Here is a 19417-nt window from a genome sequence, read left to right on the forward strand (position 1 = left end):
GACAAATAAATGAAATCATTAAAAAAAAAAAAAAAGATGTTACTAGCAACAGCTATCTGTGTCTGATGAGAGACTGTTGCTTACACCCGTCATCTTTGTACATTTCTAAATTCTCAAAAAAGGGTAAGGAGACAAAGACTGTTCTTCTAATAAATATTTAAAGATTGTAAGGTCTTATCCCCATGGTCATACACATAACTTCGTCATCACCAGAAACTGTACCTTCTCTGAAGTCCATTTCAAGTTTCTCAAATTCCCAACCTCCTTAGATCAAGTTCACTATTTAGTACTCCAAACCCAGCTATTAGCTGGTTTTATCGAACATCACCACTCTCCATCATTATCAATCACTCCCTTGCTAACCTTGAAGCTTTTGCTCCTTCATGGTACTCACATGGCGAAGCCCCACTGCTAGTTAAATTTATTCCCCAATTAACTTAAACAAAACCAAACCACCTTCCTGTATCTGCCCCAAGCAGCACTGCTGGGAAAAAACACACACACAACCATCATTAATTGGTCTCATGTTCAAGTGAAGACCACAAATCCCAAATGAAAACTTAACATTGCCCTAAGTGTCTCTGCTCCTATTAAAGATTAATCCCTCCATTTATGCTCGTAATATCCCCCCTCTGTTCTTCTCAAGGACTTTACAGGCTCAATTACTCCTCCTTTCTCTAGTATAATCAATTTCTCCCATCCATCAACATATAAACATAATCAATAGAATATGAGAAATTTTTTAAGGGGCACCTGGGGGGACTCAGTTGGTTAAGTGTCTGAGTCTTGATTTTGGCTCAAGTCATGATCTCTGAGTTGTGAGATCAAGCCCCGAGTCGGGCTCTGAGCTCAACACAGAGTCTGCCTATCCCTCTCCTGCCTACACTTGCGTGCTCTCTCTCTCTAAAATAGAATCTTTAAAAAAATGTTTTAAGATTTCTGAAGCCATATTCTTCTGCAGTTCCCCTTCTCTTCTCTGCTCTGTTAAAACAAACTTTAAAAATTAGTTGACCATAGATTCCAGTTTCTCACCTCACTTCCTAACTCTGTCCAATCATACATCCATCTTCACCATTCCAATGAAAATATTCTAGTCAAGGTCACCAATGGTAACTGTGTTGCAAATTCAGTGCTCATTTCTTTCACTCAGTAGCATAACAAAACTGACCACTCTCGGAACTCATCTCTTGATTTCAAAGACACCACACTCCCCTAGTTTTCCTAATATATCACTAATCGCTCACTCTCCTTATCTTTCGATGTTTCTTCTATAGGCTCAACCACAAAAGATACTAGGCATCTATGACAAAAACCAGAACTTTGTCCTAGGCTCCCTCCTTTTCTAACCAAATTCTCCTACAGTTAAGTCACCCAGTCTAAGCTTTAACCTAACAAGAATGAAGCAAAACTCTTAAATCTTCCCCAACACTTTCCATGTGCTCCTCCCACTCTTTCCCATCTTGGAAAATAGCACTCCCAAATATCTGGTTCCTAGACAAAAGACTAGGTGTTATTCTAGGTTCTTTACTTTTCATCTGCACCATCAGCAAGCTCTTTTGACTTACCTTTAAAACATGTCTCCTATGTAACTGTAATCCCAAGCTACAATCATCTCTTGCCTAGGCTATCTAGAAAGGCTTCCAAAAAGGTCTTTCTTACTTCATTCCTGCCACTCTCCACCTCCAAAGGGCAAGATGTCTAACCAACTTCCTTTCTCCTTTTTCTTTCCTAATGAAACCCTGATTTTAATTGGGGAGCAATGCGCTCAGCTAAAAAAACATCCCCAGTTTCTCTTAAACCAAGAAGATGTTATGATACAGGCCAGGATAAAAAAAAATAAAAATAGATGTCACTCAATGGGATTTCTCAGAAAGCTCTTTAAAAGGGGGAAACTCAGCTAACATGTTAGTTATGCTTTTCCCTTTCTGAAATTCAGACATGTTGTCTGGACCTCTGACAGGCATTTTGAGAGTTTAAGGACAAGGGTCAAACTCCTAAGAATGGTAAATTGAAAGTTAGTAGTCTACTAACACTATATAATCCCTAACCAACCAACTCTGGGATACTTTCCAGACTTGACTTTACTCCAGCCAAACTCAACCCCTAACTCCTAAACCCTTTTTCTTTACATCTTTAGTGTCAATTTATTCTCCACACAGCAGCTAAAGTGGTATGTTTTTTAAGGGGGAAGGGTAGATCTTGAATCCCAAGGATCCCACAAGGTAGATGGGTAACCTTGGGGCAAACTTTACCTACTCAAAATTACATCTCACATTAGCAGTGAGGAATCAGGCGTCACCCTGAATTGTTATTTCCTTAGTCATAAGTTTAAGGCATCAAAGTGTTTTGTTCTGTTTTTAAGAGAGATCTAGAGAGTATGGGTGATCTAGAGAGTGAGGGTGAGGTGGGTGAGGGAGAAGGGGCTGAGGGACAGGGAAAGAGATTCCCAACAGGGCTCCACACCCAGTATGGAGCCCGATGTGGGGCTTGAGCCCACAACCTTGAGACTATGACCTGAGCTGAAATCAAGAGCAGGCCAGGCGTCCCCAAAGTGGTATTTTAAAAAACAAAAATTTTGTTTTCTTTAAATCCTCAAATGGATTTCAGAGTCACAATACAAATTCCTTACTTTGGACTTAAATTTTATGGGATCTGGCTCCTGCCTACATCTCCAACTTCATCTTGCATCATTCACAGCCTCTTACCCACAATACTTCAGCCACAATAACCTCCTTTTGCTTGCTTAAACATAGCAAATTTATTCCTAATTTATGGCCTTTACATTCACTATTTCCTCTGATCTGGAATGCTTTCTTCCCCTAAAGACACAGCTTTATCATTCAGACCTCAATTTAAGTCAAGAATCCCAGGAAAGGCCTTTTCTGAAACCCAGTCAAAAACAACCAATTAGGGGCACCTGGGTGGCTCAGTGGGTTTAAGCCGATGCCTTCGGCTCAGGTCATGATCCCAGGGTCCTGGGATCGAGCCCCGCATCGGGCTCTCTGCTCAGCGGGAGCCTGCTTCCCTCTCTCTCTGCCTGCCTCTCTGCCTGCTTGTGATCTCTCTCTGTCAAATAAATAAAATCTTTAAAAAAACAAAAACAAAAAACAACCATTAATTTCATTTATACAATATTGTATTTCTCTGCACTGATTTTTTTAAATTAACATAATGTATTATTTGTTTCAGGGGTACAGGTCTGTGATTCATCGGTCTAACACGATTCACAACACTCACCACAGCACATACCCACTCAATGTCCATCACCCAGCCACCCCATCCCTCCCACCCCCCTCCACTCCAGCAACCCTCAGTTTGTTTCCTGAGATTAAGAGGCTCTTATGGTTTGCCTCCCTCTCTGGTTTTGTCTTGTTTTATTTTTCCCTCTCTTTCCCTATGACGCTCTGTTAGCATAATACCCTCTCGTTCCATCCACGTTATTGCACGTGGCAAGATTTCAAAATTTGACGGCTGCATAATATTCCATCGCATTGCTTTTATCACTTGTTTATTCATCTATCTTACCTTGCCCCACTCCTTGCTATAGCCTCAGCACATATCATGGCACCTAGGATAAAGGGAACCCTCAAATATTTGTTAAATAGGGGCACCTGAGTGGCTCAGTAACTAACTGCCTTCGACTCAGGTCATGATCCCAGGGTCCTGGAATCGAGTTCCGCATTGGGCTCCCTCAGCAGGGAGCCCAATTCTCCCTCAGCCCTCCCCCCTACTTGTGCTCACCCACCCTTACAGATGAATGAATAAAATCTTTTTAAAAATTTTTAAAAGTATTTGGTAAATAAAAAGCTTTTGGCATTGATGATACAAAGACAAACCATGATGCTTACTCTTGAGGATGCCTACTCTTGAGCTTCTAAGGAATCATCAGGCTCTCTGCTCAATGGGTACTCTGGTTCTTCCTCTCCCTGTGCCCCTCCCCCTCTCAAATAAATGTATAAAACCTTTATTTTCCCCCAAGATTTTATTTATTTGACAGAGACACAGCGAGAGAGAGAACACAAGCAGGGGGAGTGGGAGACGGAGAAGCAGGCTTCCCGTGGAGCAGGGAGCCCGATGTGGGGCTCCATCCCAGGACTCTGGGATCATGAGGACTCTGAGCCAAAGGCAGCACTTAATGAATGCCACTCAGGTGCTCCTAAATGAATAAAACCTAAAAAAAAAAAAAAAAAAAAGTAGGGAGTCTAGTAGTGAAAGACAGCTTCAAATCACTGAAAAACATTAAAAATTACAAATCTGGGTTGAAAGTCAGATTGGAATTAATACTCAAAACTTTCTAAAGCTTCGGGGCGCCTGGGTGGCTCAGTGGGTTAAGCCTCTGCCTTCGGCTCAGGTCATGGTCTCAGGGTCCTGGGATGGAGCCCCGCATCGGGCTCTCTGCTCAGTGGGGAGCCTGCTTCCCCCTCTCTCGCTGTCTGCCTCTCTGTTTACTTATGATCTCTCACTCTCTGTCAAATAAATAAATTAAATCTTAAAAAAAAAAAAAAAGAATTATCCCCAGGGGTGTGATTACAGATAATTTTTACTTTATTAGTTCCAGGTAGTTTCCAAAATTCAATAATAAGCAAACATGTTACTTTTGTATTCACAGAAACTGGCTATTTATTTAAAATGGAAAAGCAATTAAATGGCTCTACAATGACTGCAATGATTACTAGTGCTTTTTGTATGCATATAAGAATTGATCATCCTGGGGCACATGGGTGGCTCAGTGGGTTAAGCCTCTGCCTTCAGCTCGGGTCGTGATCTCAAGGTCCTGGGATCGAGCCCTGCATCCAGCTCTCTGCTCAGCGGGGAGCTTGCTTCCCCTTCTCTCTCTACCTGCCACTCTGCCTACTTGTGATCTGTCAAATAAATAAATAAAACCTTTAAAAAAAAATTGATCATCCTGATATATGACTAGCTAATTCCAATTTACCCTCCCAACTATCAGTTTGAGGGTTATTCCCAAGGAACTCTTTCCCTGAGATTAGGTTACACCACCCCAACAGTTCTCCTTACTTAAATTCAACAAATACACATATAATTGTTCAATGTTTCATGGCCTTACTAGATCATAATTTACTCCATAACAGCATGGACTATGTGTATCTTTTTTTTTTTTAAAGATTGATTGACTGATTTCAGAGAGAGAGCACTCACACGTGTGCACGCACACACACACAAGCAAATGCAGGGGGAGGGGCAGAAGGAGAAGAGACTCTCTACTGAGAGGGGGCCCAACTGGGAGGGGAAGGGGCTCCATATGAGGACCTTGGGATCATGACCTGAGCTTAAGGCAGAGGCTTAACCAGCTGAGCCCCCAAACTGAGTCACCCAGGAGCCCTGGACTATGTCTATCTCATTAACAACACAGATGGTATTCAATAAATATTTGTTAAATAAATGGAGAAAAATGTAGACTTAAACTAAAGAGTTAACCCACAGTGATATAGATGACGTTATATATAATACTAAATAGATGCTCCCTAAGATCTTTAACAAGGAAAACTGCAAAATAAATTAAAAAAAAGATTGCCTTCCCACCGTCTTATTTCCCAGGTTTGGCTTTGACATTACATCACCCCAAAACATGACTGACCAAATTATCAACACTTACACTGAACAGAAACCCATCTTCATCTATGGGCCACCTTTATCAACATATTACAAAGTCCCTACTCTCAGAAGCAGAATAAGTGGTCATACCTTCACAATGGTTGTGGATGAGCTCCCTGGCACTTAAAAAAAAAAAAAAAAACCCTTAAACTCATTTGGGAAAACAAGTGCTTCCCTGCTTACCTGGCAATGAGCTAAGCAATGGAGAACTGAAAATATAAGTCTCTGCTTTCAAAGACTCACACTCACAGCTCCTAAGAGCAGTAAGAGATAAAGCACCTAAGTAAACACCTAAGGATTTAATCAAAGTATGACCAAGCCTACAGATAAAATGTCTGACACATATAACCACCTAATATCCCATCCAAACACCCAATGGCCTAGTAATACCACTCTCAGATACACACCCACCATTCTTACACACATGTACCAGCAAAACCTGGTAATAACCAAATGTTCAAAAGATGCATAAACTTCAGTATATTCTATTAAGAAAAAAAAAGGGAACTACTACAGAAGGATTTAAGAAAAATGAAGTAAAATGTATTATCACTGCTGAAAAACAATAGTATCAGACAACCCACACTCTAAGTATGCCAATCCTAAATAGGATAGTTCACATTAAGCAAAGAAACCTTGGGGTACCTAGGTGGCTCAGTCAGTTAAGCATCTGCCTTTGGCTCAGGTTGTGTTCCTAGAGTACTGGGACAGAGTCATACATCAGGTCCCCCACTCAGTGGGGAGTCTGCTTCTCTCTCTGTTCCTCCACCCCGCTCATGTTCTCTGTCTCTCTTGCCTACTCTCTCCCTCAAATTAAGCAAAGACAAATAAAACCACAACAAAACAAAACAAAGAAACCTAAAAGTAAAGTACCCATAATCACTTGAGAAAGAAGGCTACATATACTAGCCCTGCATCTGTAATCACATGCATCTGTAATCACTAGAAAAATATGTGATCCCAAGAAGGCTTAAAAAAAAAAAAAATTAACAGAGTAGCATAGCAACCCTAACACCTATGCAAAGGTTTATGCACTTTCTGCAGCGACTCCAAAAAAAAAGTAGATGCCTATCAAAGATTTTCTGTCTTATTGTAAATGTTATTAAGTCTACCAATTCCAGGCATTATACAAAACAAAGGAAAAAAGATGAATAAGCATCCTCATGGAGCTCAATGATATCTAGCAGGAACAGAAAGACATATGTACAATTACCAATGTATAGGGCACCTGGGTGGCTCAGTCATTAAGCATCTGCCATCCACTCAGATCATGATCCTGGGGCCCTGGGATCAAGTTCCCCATTGGGCTCCCTGCTCAGCAGGAGCCTGCTTTTTCCTCTCCCACTCCCCGTGCTGTGTTCCCTCCCTGGCTGTCTCTATCAAATAAATAAAATCTTTTAAAAAAATCACCAGTAGGGGCACCTGGGTGGCTCAGTGGGTTAAGGCCTCTGCCTTCCGCTCAGGTCATGATCCCAGAGTCCTGGGATCGAGCCCCACATCGGGCTCTCTACTCCGCGGGGAGCCTGCTTCCTCCTCTCTCTCTGCCTGCCTCTCTGCCTAGTTGTGATTTCTTGCTGTCAAATAAATAAAATATTAAAAAAAAATCACCAATATATCTACAGTTACTACTCTTAACAAAATCCTGACAAAATGACACTGGGAAACAGGGGTAAACTGTGTTTTCCACAAAAGGTTTATCAGGAGTGGCATTTTAGGATAAGTTTATTTCAAAGGCAAAGGAGGAGGAAGGGCTTATTCCAGGCAGACAGAATAACTAAATGGTGAGCAGTTTAGCACAGCTGAAGGTCTGAGAGTGAAGTATGTGTAGGCATGCAACTGTGATGAGACTTGACAGGAAACAGGTCAAGAAAGGTAGGCTAGAACAAAAGTATACAAGTTTGTCTTTATGCAATAGGCAATAGAGAAACTAAAGGAAAATGACAAGGTCATAAATTATGTGGCATGGGGGCACCTGGGTGGCCGTCAGTAAAGCATCTGGCTTTGGCTTACATCATGATTCCAGGATCCCGGGATAGAGCCCTGCATCCAGCTCCCTACTGAGTGGGGAGTCTGCTTCTCCCTTTCCCTCTGTCCTCCCCTTGCTCTAATAAGTACAACTTTTAAAACAAACAAACAAATAAATAAATCCATCCATCCTGTGGCATGGCACCAGGAGGGCTGAAGAGAGGATGCAGAGAACTCAATGTAAATAAGCAAACTGTCTGAGACACTTGGGTGGTTTAGTCGGGTAAGCCTCTGCCTTCAGCTCGGGTCATGATCTCAGGGTCTTGAGATCAAGTCCCACATCAGGCTCCTTGCTCAGTGGGCAGTCTGCTTCTCCCTCTGCCTGCCACTCTCCCTGCTTGTAAACTCTCTCTCTCTCAAATAAATAAATAAATAAAATCGATTAAAAAAAGAACCTAGGGATAAAAAAGAGGTGAAGTTAAAAAAAAATAATAATAAGCAAACCGTTTTACTATAATAGTAAATAAAAATTTTACTTTTAATAGTCCATCTGGGATATGAAAACCCAACCTAGAGTGATTAACAAAAGGAATACAAAAGAGGAAACAAAGATTTAAGAGATAAATGGAAAATAACAGATGAAATCAACTTAGAAAGTGTAGTAACAGTATGAAGGAAAACCAGCAGTATCAGAGCAACCACAAGAGGCAAGCTTTGAGAAATGAAGGGAAAGGTATACAAAATGGACTGATGAGAAGTTACTCCACATTTGACAAGTGGGAAGATAATGATAATGCCTGAAGAAGTAGTTTCCATATGAGATGGTGGAGATAGAAGCCTGAGGACAGCAGTTAAGGAATATAACCTACATTTGCTCCTATAACCAAATATAAAACATCTTTGTAATTAAAGGAAAGATTTCCTAAACAAAATACAAAAAGCCTATCATACAGGAAAAAATAGAAAAATGTGACTTACTTCTTTCTAGCTAAGTGAATTCTACCCCCAAAATGGGGCTTGAACTCACAACGCCAAGATCGAGTCACACACCCTACCAACTGAGCCAGCCAGGCACTCCCCTCAAAGTGTGACTACTTAAAAATTAAACTTCAGGGATGCCTGGGTGGCTCACTGGGTTAAGCCTCTGCCTTTGGCTCAGGTCACGGTCTCAGGGGCCTGGGATCGAGTCCCACATCGGGCTCTTTGCTCAGCGGGCAGCCTGCTTCCCCCTCTCTCTCTGCCTACTTGTGATCTGTCAAATAAATAAATAAAAATAAATAAACAATAAAAATTAAACTTCAGACAAAAGATATGACAAAGTTAAGCAAAAACAAAAACAAAAAAAAAAAAAAAACAGTCACAAAAGGACAAATATAACAGAGTAGTTCATAGAGACACAAAGTAGAGCAATGAACCACAAGCTGGGCAAAAGAGAAGTAGGGTTAGCATTTAATAGATACAGAATTTCGGTTTTACAAGATAAAGTAAGTTCTGGAGATGAATAGTAGTAATGGCTGTACAAAAATGTACACTGAGGGGCACCTGGGTGGCTCAGTGGGTTGAACCTCTGCCTTCGGCTCAGGTCATGATCTCAAGGTCCTGGGATAGAGCCCTGCATCGGGCTCTCTGCTCAGCAGGGAGCCTGCTTCCTCCTCTCTCTCTTCCTGCCTCTCTGCCTACTTGTGATCTGTCTGTCAAATAAATAAATAAAATCTTTATAAAAAAAAAAGTACACTGAAACCGTCACTTAAAAATATACAAGATGCTAAGTTTTAGATGTGTAGTATACCACAATTACAAAAAAAAAGCATTTAAAAAAAGCTAAAAATTAAGTCACATAATGGAAGTAGACAAAATTATATAAAGAATACCTGTAAATGAATAAGGAAATAAAAACCATCAAAAACTTTTTTGAAGACTGAATTCTTATTTACTTATTTTTGCGAGAGAGAGACAGACAGACAGCACGCGCGAGCATGTGCATATTGCACGTACAAGAAGTGGGGGAGAGGCAGAGGCAGAAGCAGACTCCCTGCTGTGCAGGGCTGCACAGGGCAACAGATACAAGACTCTATCCCATGACCCTGAGCTGAAGGCAGACAACCAACTGAGCCACCCAGGTGTCCCAATTTTTTTTTATATGGGTAAGGAATGAGAACACTGAGTTTGCAAAGGAAAGCCTAATGGCCAATAAACACAAAAATATGTTTAATATTTCTACTGGGAAGGGAAATTAAAATTAAAATAAGCTACCATTCACATCCATCAGACTGACAAAAACGTCTTACAAATGTCAGGTCAGTAGAACTCTTATACACTGCTAGAGGAGTGCAAATTGATTATCATCATTGTAAGTTGAAGCAATATCCAATAACGCAGAAGCTGCAAATACACTCAGATCCTACAATACTGCTTCCTAGGAAAAACTCTTACGTGTCCAAGAAAACATGTATAGTAATGTATGATGCTTTTTTTTTTGTACACCAGCTAAAAGCTGAAACTACATGCTGTCCACAGAGAATAAATAAACAACAACAAAAAAACTGATGTGAAATACTACGTAATTTAAGGAACTAAAGCAATAAGCACTATCATGGATAAATTCTTTAAAAAAAAAAAAGTAACACTTAAAAGAAAAGTTGCACAAGGGGCACCTGGAATTGGGATCCTTGCTGAACAGGGAGCCTACTCTCTCTGCCTCTGCCTGCCACTCTGCCTGATTGTGCGCTCGCTCGCTCTCTCTCTGACAAGTAAATAAATAAAATCTTTTTTAAAATAATAAAAAAAGAAAAGAAGAAAAGTTGCAGGAGATGTAGAATATTACAATCATCTGTGGAAAAAAAATTTTAAACTTTTAAAAACATTAAAAAGTGCTTTGACATTAAAAAAAATCTTATGGGGGGCGCCTGGGTGGCTCAGTGGGTTAAGCCGCTGCCTTCGGCTCAGGTCATGATCTCAGGGTCCTGGGATTGAGTCCCACATCGGGCTCTCTGCTCAGCAGCGAGCCTGCTTCCCTCTCTCTCTCTCTGCCTGCCTCTCTGTCTGCTTGTGATCTCTCTCTGTCAAGTAAATAAATAAAATCTTTAAAAAATAAAAAATAAAAATAAAAATAAAAAAATAAAAAAATCTTATGGTTTTGGGGCATCTGGGTGGCTTGGTCGTCGAACGTCTGCCTTCGGCCCAGGTTATAATCCCAGGGTCCTGGGATCGAGCCCCACAACAGGCTCCCTCCTTGCAGGTAACCTGCTTCTCCCTCTCCCACTTCCTTAGCTTTTGTTCCCTCTCTCACTGTCAAATAAATAAATCTTTAAGAAAAAAAAACCTTATGGTTTCAATAGTAAAAACAAAAGTACGAATGGGAAAGATATAGGCATCTTCAACACAGTGGGTACTTCTAAGAAAGATAATGGAAAAGGGAAAAGGTTACAAAGTGAACTTCATCTGCATGTTGTTTTATGTTTAAGGGAAAGGGCAAGTTAACCAAGTATGAGAGAGTTAAGATCTGCTAAATCTATACCATGAACATAAAGGTATTCACACCTACTGTCTCCTAAACGTCAAAGTGTAAAATATTCCATAATCTTAAAAAGCAGCTTTAAAGGGGAGCCTGGGTGGCTCAGTCGTTAAGTGTCTGCCTTCAGCTCAGGTTATGATCATGGTCAATTTAAATATTTAATATTTTCAGTAAAACATATTTTTTAAAGATTTTATTTATTTATTTGACACACACGGAGAGAAATCACAAGTAGGTAGAGAGGCGGGTGGGGGGGAGCAGGCTCTCCGTTTGAGCAGAGAGCCCGATGTGGGACTTGATCCCAAGACGCTGAGATCATGACCTGAGCCCAAGGCAGAGGCTTAACCCACTGAGCCACCCAGGCGTCCCAAGTAAAATATTTAAAAATAAAAAAGAATTTGGGTAGCCCTGTTAATATACAATTTTTTTTTAAAAAGCATCTTTAAAAATAATGGACAGGTAGCAAGCAGCAGACATGATTGCACACTATTCTTTCCACCATAATCAGTATATATTTGGGAGTCAGAGACCTAGTTTCCAACTCCTGTTCCACCAACAAGTTGCCTGAAACTGAGAAAGTTAGGTACTTTCTTCAAAGCTATAATTTTCTAATCTGTAAAATAAGAGTAACATCAATCTCATAAGGCTGCCAAACATATAAAATGCCAGATATCAGGCATTCAACTGAAGTATTTATTAATTTAAATTTGCAGTAAAAGCAAAGAACTGAAGGGAGAAAAAGGACAAAGGTTTTATTTATTTTTTTTTAAAGATTTTATTTATTTATTTGACAGAGAGAGAAATCACAAGTAGGCAGAGAGGCAGGCAGAGAGAGAGGAGGAAGCAGGCTCCCTGCGGAGCAGGGAGCGCGATGCGGGGCTCGATCCCAGGACCCTGCGATCATGACCTGAGCCGAAGGCAGCGGCTTAATCCACTGAGCCACCCAGGCGCCCCAGGACAAAGGTTTTAAATGAAGTTCCCTCCTCTGCAAAATTACATAAGAGAACAAGGGATATGTCAGATGGATGTGACCACCACTTTCTATTTTCCAAGAATCAATTTTAAAATAGGAATTTTAGGGGTACCTGGGCAGCTCAGTCAATTAAGTGTCTGCCTTCCACTCAGGTTGTGATCTCAGGGTCCTGGGAACGAGCCCCATAGGGCTCCCTGCTCAGCGGGGAATCTGTTTCTCCCTCTCCCTTGCCCCTTCCCCAACTTGTACCCCTGTGTGCGCACTCTCATTCTCAAAGAACATCTTTAAAAAAAAAAATAAAAAACGGGAATTTTACCAAGAGATTCAAGATTACACATTTATCATAGGATTATAATCTAGATTTCTTGGTGCAGTTCAAGGCAACCAGAGTCACATCAAGTAATCCCAAATAATCCTGTATTACAAATAAAGCTGTATTATCTGAAATGCTTCCAAATAAAGTAGTTTTTCACTTAAAAAGGTCACATTTTAACACAAACTCTTCCCCAATTTATAACTGTCTCCTTTAAAAAAAATTTTTTTTAAATTTATTTGACAGAGAGAATTGAGAGAGAGAGAGAGAGCGAGCTCAAGGGGTGAAGTGGCAGGTAGAGAGAGAAGCAGGCTCCATGCTGAACAAGGAGCCGCATGTGGGGCTCATCTCACATGACCTTAGCCCAAGGCAGCTGCTTAACCCACTGAGCCACCCAGGTACTCTTAACTGTCTCCTAAAGAAGGATTAACAAACAGCATTGAGAACAAGGCCCACATTTTTCTTTTGCATTCCCCTTGGCCACAGGTTGTTTGCACAGAGATGACAAAGTAACTATCATAAGTACTAAAGCCCCTTCATTTAAATCTTTTTTTTTTTCAGGCAAATTCACACAGCACTACACTGAAGGAACACTTTATGATCTAAAACAACAATAAGCAAAATATGAACATATAGCTAATTTTGACATCTTAACAGCTACCCGTTCAGATGTCCCAAGAACTGCTTTGAGCACTTTAAAGACTCTTAATCTTGCTACATTCTTACAAATAAGAAAACTAAGAGAGTCAAAGCTGCAGATATTAAATAGAAAAGCCAGGACTCAAAGCAAATCTAATTCCAAAACCCACGCTCTTAATCACTAAGCTAAATTTACTGTATCATGCTTAAGGAGTGAAATATCTCTGCCTCCTGCCAAATTTAAGTTCTCACACCAAGAAAAAAAGGCAAAATATACTTAAATATACTTAAATACAATAGGCAATATTAAACTGTCACTCATATTTATTAGCATTCAGCATTTACAGTATTGTTTATGAAAAAAAAAAAAAAAAAGTCCCATAGAGCAACCATATATAATGGTTAGAATGGACTGCTATGCAAAAAGCCTGGGTTCATTAACCAGATCTATATCACTGAAAAACAATCAATCTCTTCAGGCCTCAGTTTCCTGATCTTATAGATGAGGAATTTGGCCTAGATCTAAGGTCTCTTTCAACTCAAATACTCAATGCATTTTTTTTAAAAGATTTTATTTATTTATTTGACAGAGATCACAAGCCGGCAGAGAGGCAGGCAGAGAAAGAAGAGGAAGCAGGCTCCCCACTGAACAGAGACTCCCATGCGGGGCTTGATCCCAGGACCCCTGGATCATTACCTGAGCCAAAGGCAAAGGCTTTAACCCACTGAGCCACCCAGACGCCCCTACTCAACCCATTTTAACACATTTCTAAGACACCACTAACATATTAGTAAACATATACATGTATATTTATCTAAAAGATGGACAATAAAGGTACCAAAAACGTTCACAGCATGGCTACTACTAGTTTTGAGGGTCACAAAGGGGTGATATAGGGAATTCCAGATGCATCTAAATCTATGCCTGATGGACAGAGATCAAAGTCTTTATAATAGTAAAATAAAACAAGAAATGCACCCCAAAGAGTATTACTTGGACAGGTTGCAATTATTTTTTTTACCCCATCAAAAGCTTTCTTCACTCAGCCCACACCCAGAACCCCATAAGGCACATTATTTAAATAAGTTACACAGAGCTGTAACTTATATAACTGTAGAAACTGCTTTTCTACTGTTAAAAAATTGTTCAAGCTCTGGTTATATTCATTTCCAGCAGGGAATTTCACCTCTTTCTTTTAATCAAAAAGGAAAAAGTTTAAAAGAAAAAAATAATCATTTACAAAGGGAAAACAAGTATAAAATCCTAAAAACATCACTCAAAACTAGTAGTAGCAGCCATGGTATAAACTTTTTTGTACCTTTACTGTCCATCTTTTAGATAAAATATACTACACATCTTACAAATTTAATAGTCTGAAATGTTCTAAAGAGTTTTGTCGATATCAGTGGTTCTCAACATTTGGCAAAGTCTGGAGACATTTTTAGTTGATACAACTGGCAGGGAGAGAGAATAAGGAGGTAGGGAGGAGAGTTAGCTGTGCTACTGGCAACTAGTGATACTACTAAACATCCTACAATGCAAAGAAGAGAGTCACTCACAGCAAAGAATTCATTATTTGCCTAAAATGTCAACAGTGCTAAGGTTGAGAAACTATGGTCTACAGAATCAACAGTTTACTTCTAAAGATTTGCCAACCAGTCCTATAGATCAAACTAGATCAAATACATTAAATTTAAAATGACAATAAATACAAAATCCACTTAAGCACTTAAAAGAAAACTACAAAAGTAGTTTTCATGAAATCAATTTGTAATGCCATAAATTTAAGTATTCCCTACTGATATCTCAGAAAATGTCAGCGAAGTACAATTACAATATGAAAAACTATAGATAACATACAACAAACAAGAGTATGTACACTTACTTAATGGCATTTTACTTCATTGAGCTTCAAATTTAAAAGTATTTTTGCAGGGGCGTCTGGGTGGTTCAGTCTTTTAGGTGTCGGACTCTTAGTTTCAGCTCAAGTCTTGACCTCAGAGTCTTGAGATGGAGCCTTGTGAGGGCTCTGAGCTCAGTGGGGTGTATGCTTGAGATTCTCTCTCTCACTCTTTTGCCCCTCCCCCAGCTTGAGTGCTTTCAAATAAAAATTTTTTCAAGTATTTTGCATATTGACTTGCAGCTAAATCTTTAAGGAACTTACAGGTAACACTTATTTTAATTTTTTATTTTAAGGTTTTATTTATTTGCCAGAGGGAGAGAGAGAAAGAGCACAAGAAGGGGGAGCAGCAGGCAGGGGGAGAAGCAGGCCTCTCACTGAGCAAGAAGCCCCATGGGGGACTCAATCCCAGGACCCTGTCATGACCCGAGCTGAAGGCAGATGCTTAACCGAATGAGCCACCCAGGCGTTCCTTATTTTAATGTTTAAGCTATTAAATTAGGTTATGTTTAAATCCTGTAACCCGTAATACAAACCAGTCTCAGTTATTTTTAAATAATTAAAGAATGCCTATCCTTGGAAAGTAATGACAGTGTGGTACAATATAAACATAAGCAGACCTAGACCCAAATCTTAAAGCTATGTTTGTAGACAAATAATTTAACTTCTCTGAATCTCAATTTCCTCATCTAAGATATAGGAAATCTAATTCAAAGAATTGTTCTTGGAAATTAGCAATAATGCATAAACAAATGGTACGACAGCCACTCTACAAATGGTGGTTAGTTTTTAACAGCAATAATAATAAATCTGTGAATACAGATGATAGTTTTATTATAGCCTGAAAATCTACATTTCAGTTAGTAATTGCACTCATAAAATAACTATAACATGTATTTTAACCAATTTTCCATTCCTGGCAATCTGAAATATTACTTAAAATTCACACATATTTAAAATTAATATGGCACATAAAGGATGGATTTCCAAACAGCCTCAAGGAAAAAAGGCCTAGATGCCTTTATTATTTTAAGTAAGTAACATATTTGTATGACTCAAAACTCAAAAGGGATCCTTTGATGCCTATTACCTCAGACACATTTCCTTATACAGAAATAATCAATTTTACCAATTTCTCATTGAGACAAATACACATATTTCCCCCTTCTTCCAACACAAATGCTGGCCGCCTCCACCCTATTCTGTACCTTGCTTTTCACATTTGATTTATCCTGGAGACTATATTTTAATTAACACACTTCAAGAATGGCCACTTATAACTTCTCATGGTCAGAACTCAGCAAATGTCAGCTATCTTTATAACACAACTTAAAATGCCAAAAAAAAATTTTAAAAGTACTCGAATCAACCAGTAAACAACAGCATATGAAACTTCGGTAAACGTGGAGCGTTACATAGATGAAGTGATGAAATACTTGGTTACATGACCAGACACTCAAAATACTACATTTCCACACTTAAAAAGGAAACACGTGGACTGTACTACAAGTCCTTCAGTGAGCTGAAAGTAATCAACATAATCCACTTATAGAACTGGGCCTACTAAATGATCGATGAAATAAAATATTGGTGAAAATAAAGTCATTTATTAAAAAAAAAAAGAAAAAAGAAAATAAAGTCATTTATTGGTTATAATACAAGATTAAATTACCTGACCCTTTTCTAAATATACTTTGCAACTTATTTTCTGGAAGAAGTTTCCCTCCAGATTTATAAAGCTACTCTTCTTTAAAAAAACAATTTTTTTGCATTTCCTATTCTCTTCCTCTGAAATACTATAATGCTTACTTGAAGCAAGGCTTCAGCATCCCTTACATATAAAGAGCAGTATTGCTTTATAACAATATGCACACTAGGGCGATACTAGATTTTTTTCAAGCTTTAACTGAAATACTAAAAATATCATGGTGAAAGTCACCTCATATACAAAGCAAAGAGACCATATGGATCACGAGAGCAGTAACTTACCATTTTTAAGTAACAGAAAATAAAGCATTTGAAAGAAGTCTTATATTAAGTCTCAGGTTTGTGCAACTTTAACATAGAAGAAAGGTTTTAGGCTATTGGCAACTGTATTAACTGAATCTTTCATTAGGAATATATATGTCAACTATACTCAAATATATTTTCTTGCAAATAAAAAGTAAGAATCATTGTTTCATTGTATATCAGTACAGACATTTATGACCCTATTTCTGCACTGTACCACAAAAATACAAAGTCATCCTTCCATTCAGAGTTTTGGCACTAGAACAAATACAGAGGTCAGAGTTCATACACATGCTCTGTAAAACAAATCATTTCTTATAGACTACTACATTCAATAAATCTACTGGTATTTGTTATTTTTAAGTTAATTTTAAAGAATTATATTCAACATGCCGAATTGGAAAAATAATCACTGTAGAGTCAGTATCACAAATAAAACTCATTTATATCTATTACTTATCACACACTCAGAATGCTGAATTACACAAATCATTTATTGAAGTTCCAACATTAAGAGAAAAATATAAATAGTAATGATGCATTATTAAAATAATATGTGACATCTTGAAAATAATAAGTATTTCAGTATTACTTTTTCATCTCTTTGTTAAATCCAAGAAGGAAAAAAACTTTGCATTCTTGTTGATTTGGGTATGAAAAATTGTACTTATACTTGCATGGTTTTGAGTCAAATCACAAGGATATTTTGACTATATTATATAAATAAATATGACCAACATCAGAGTAAATTCTGCAAGACTCAAGAGCAGCTTGAGACAAAAAAATATATTTTTAATAATTTCAGATAAGATACACTGGGACAAACCTACTAAATAAGGAGGTATAATAATGTATTGATCTGATGAAATCCCATGTTTTTAATAGGGCTGTTTTTCAAAAGTAAGAATCAAGTTAACTATGAGGGACATCATAATGAAGTTTCATGGCACAATACAACAGTCACAGAGGCACTGTCTTAGGAGAGACTCTCTGATCTGTAACTTGTAAACAATATTTTGAAATAAGCTACTCATACCCTCCATTATTTTTTCCTAACGAATAATATTTAAGTGCCTTTAATACACCAAACAACTTGCCTTCACCCAACCAAAAAGCTTCAGATGTCAACAGAAAAGAGGCCTAGAAATTGGGGAGTGGGGGGACGGGGGAAATGAGGTAATTATCTAATCTGGAATCAATTTCCTACCTCAGATGAAAATTCCCTTATCTCCCACTCAAAACAGTATCCCATTATGTCTCCTCTTCTCTCCCAACACCGAACTAAGGAGGAAGTAACTCTGAAGGTCCTTCTTTCATCAAAACCTAAGGCCTTTCACCGCTCCTTCCCAAAGGAAAGGACCGTGGAGGCCAAACAGGCCATAATGTAGAATACCCTTAAAAGTGTGGGCCTTTGAGCAGCGCAGCTCTCCGGATCCAGTTACCACCTTTCCCCTTCCCCCAACCCACTTCCCGGGTTTTCTCAGGCTCGGCCTGCTCCCTCCACACCCTACAGCCAGACTTCCAGCTGTTGCCACTGCCTCGGGGCTCTCTCTAGAGCTCACCCCCCCCCCAAGAATTGCTCCCCTCTCCATCTGCCCCCGAAACCGTGTTCCTCTCCAGACCACCCGCCCGCGAGGCGGTCCATCCCAGGGCCCAGAGAGGCGAGAAGGCGACGGAAGCAGGGGGAGACTGCTGCTCTCCCACAGGCAGAAGGGCGACCGCAAGGAGGGCCACCCAGGGGTTACCGCGGATACTGGGGTCGCCGCTGGAAGAACCCTCCCGCCCTGGGCTAGGGTGGGGGATGTCCGGGAGTTCATTTCTGACCTCCTCGCTCTTCAGCACCTCCTTGAACTCCCGCTTGATTCGCTGCACCGCGATGTTGGCCATGTCTCCGCCCGCAGCTGATTCGTACCCGCCTCCTCCGCCACCGCTACGACCACCGCCACCGCCGCCACCTCTTCCACCACCGCCTCCTCCCTCGGCGATTCACACCAGAGCACACGAATGCTGCCACTGCCACCCTGGCCGCCGCGCTCTCCTCAGTGTGGAATCACCTCCGCGCCCGGCCACCAAAATGGCGCCGGGTCCGCGCATGCGCAAGACGGTGACCCGGCCGGGCGGCGCAGCCGCTCCCGTTGCAGCCCCATACGCCTCAAACGCGAGCCCGCGCCGCGCCGCGCCGCGCGTCTCTGCCCGAGCTGCGGCCGCGCGGCTCCGCCCTGCCGGCGTCTGGGGCCAGGAGGGTGCGGCTTCCGCGCCGGCCAACCCTACCGGGGCCACCCGGGTCCTCTCTTGTGCCTCCGCCCCTCTTCAAATCACTGTGGTGTGGTCGGGGCTTCCAGCCATGGCCTCTGACTGAAGGCTGAGCCCAACCTAACGGGTTCACGCGGCCCCCCTCGGCTACCAGCGCCTGTGAGCGCCGTCCTGACTCAGCCAGACCGAGAACCCACAGGCTTAATGTGCCTGACTGTGTCTAGTGTATAAAA

The 19417-nt window shown here is 40.3% G+C and overlaps 1 protein-coding gene and 1 non-coding gene across 3 annotated transcripts in view; both read right to left on the bottom strand.

Moving 5' to 3' along the window:
- The window catches only part of UBE2K (ubiquitin conjugating enzyme E2 K), a 70805-nt gene extending 51804 nt beyond the window's left edge, over positions 1-19001 (bottom strand). Inside the window, exon 1 of one of the 2 annotated variants that reach the window (XM_045997579.1) lies at positions 18756-19001. In XM_045997579.1, coding sequence (XP_045853535.1) covers positions 18756-18818 — 63 coding nt within the window. In that variant the 5' untranslated portion in view covers positions 18819-19001. The remainder of the gene's footprint in view (positions 1-18755) is intronic. The other variant, XM_045997578.1, reaches the window with a different exon arrangement.
- On the bottom strand, positions 2190-2337 carry LOC123937652. The gene has a single exon (XR_006817512.1). It is a non-coding gene; the product is annotated as a U12 minor spliceosomal RNA (small nuclear RNA).
- Positions 19002-19417: the final 416 nt, after the last annotated feature.

The sequence above is a fragment of the Meles meles genome, chromosome 2, assembly GCF_922984935.1.
Source record: "Meles meles chromosome 2, mMelMel3.1 paternal haplotype, whole genome shotgun sequence".
NCBI lineage: Eukaryota > Metazoa > Chordata > Mammalia > Carnivora > Mustelidae > Meles > Meles meles.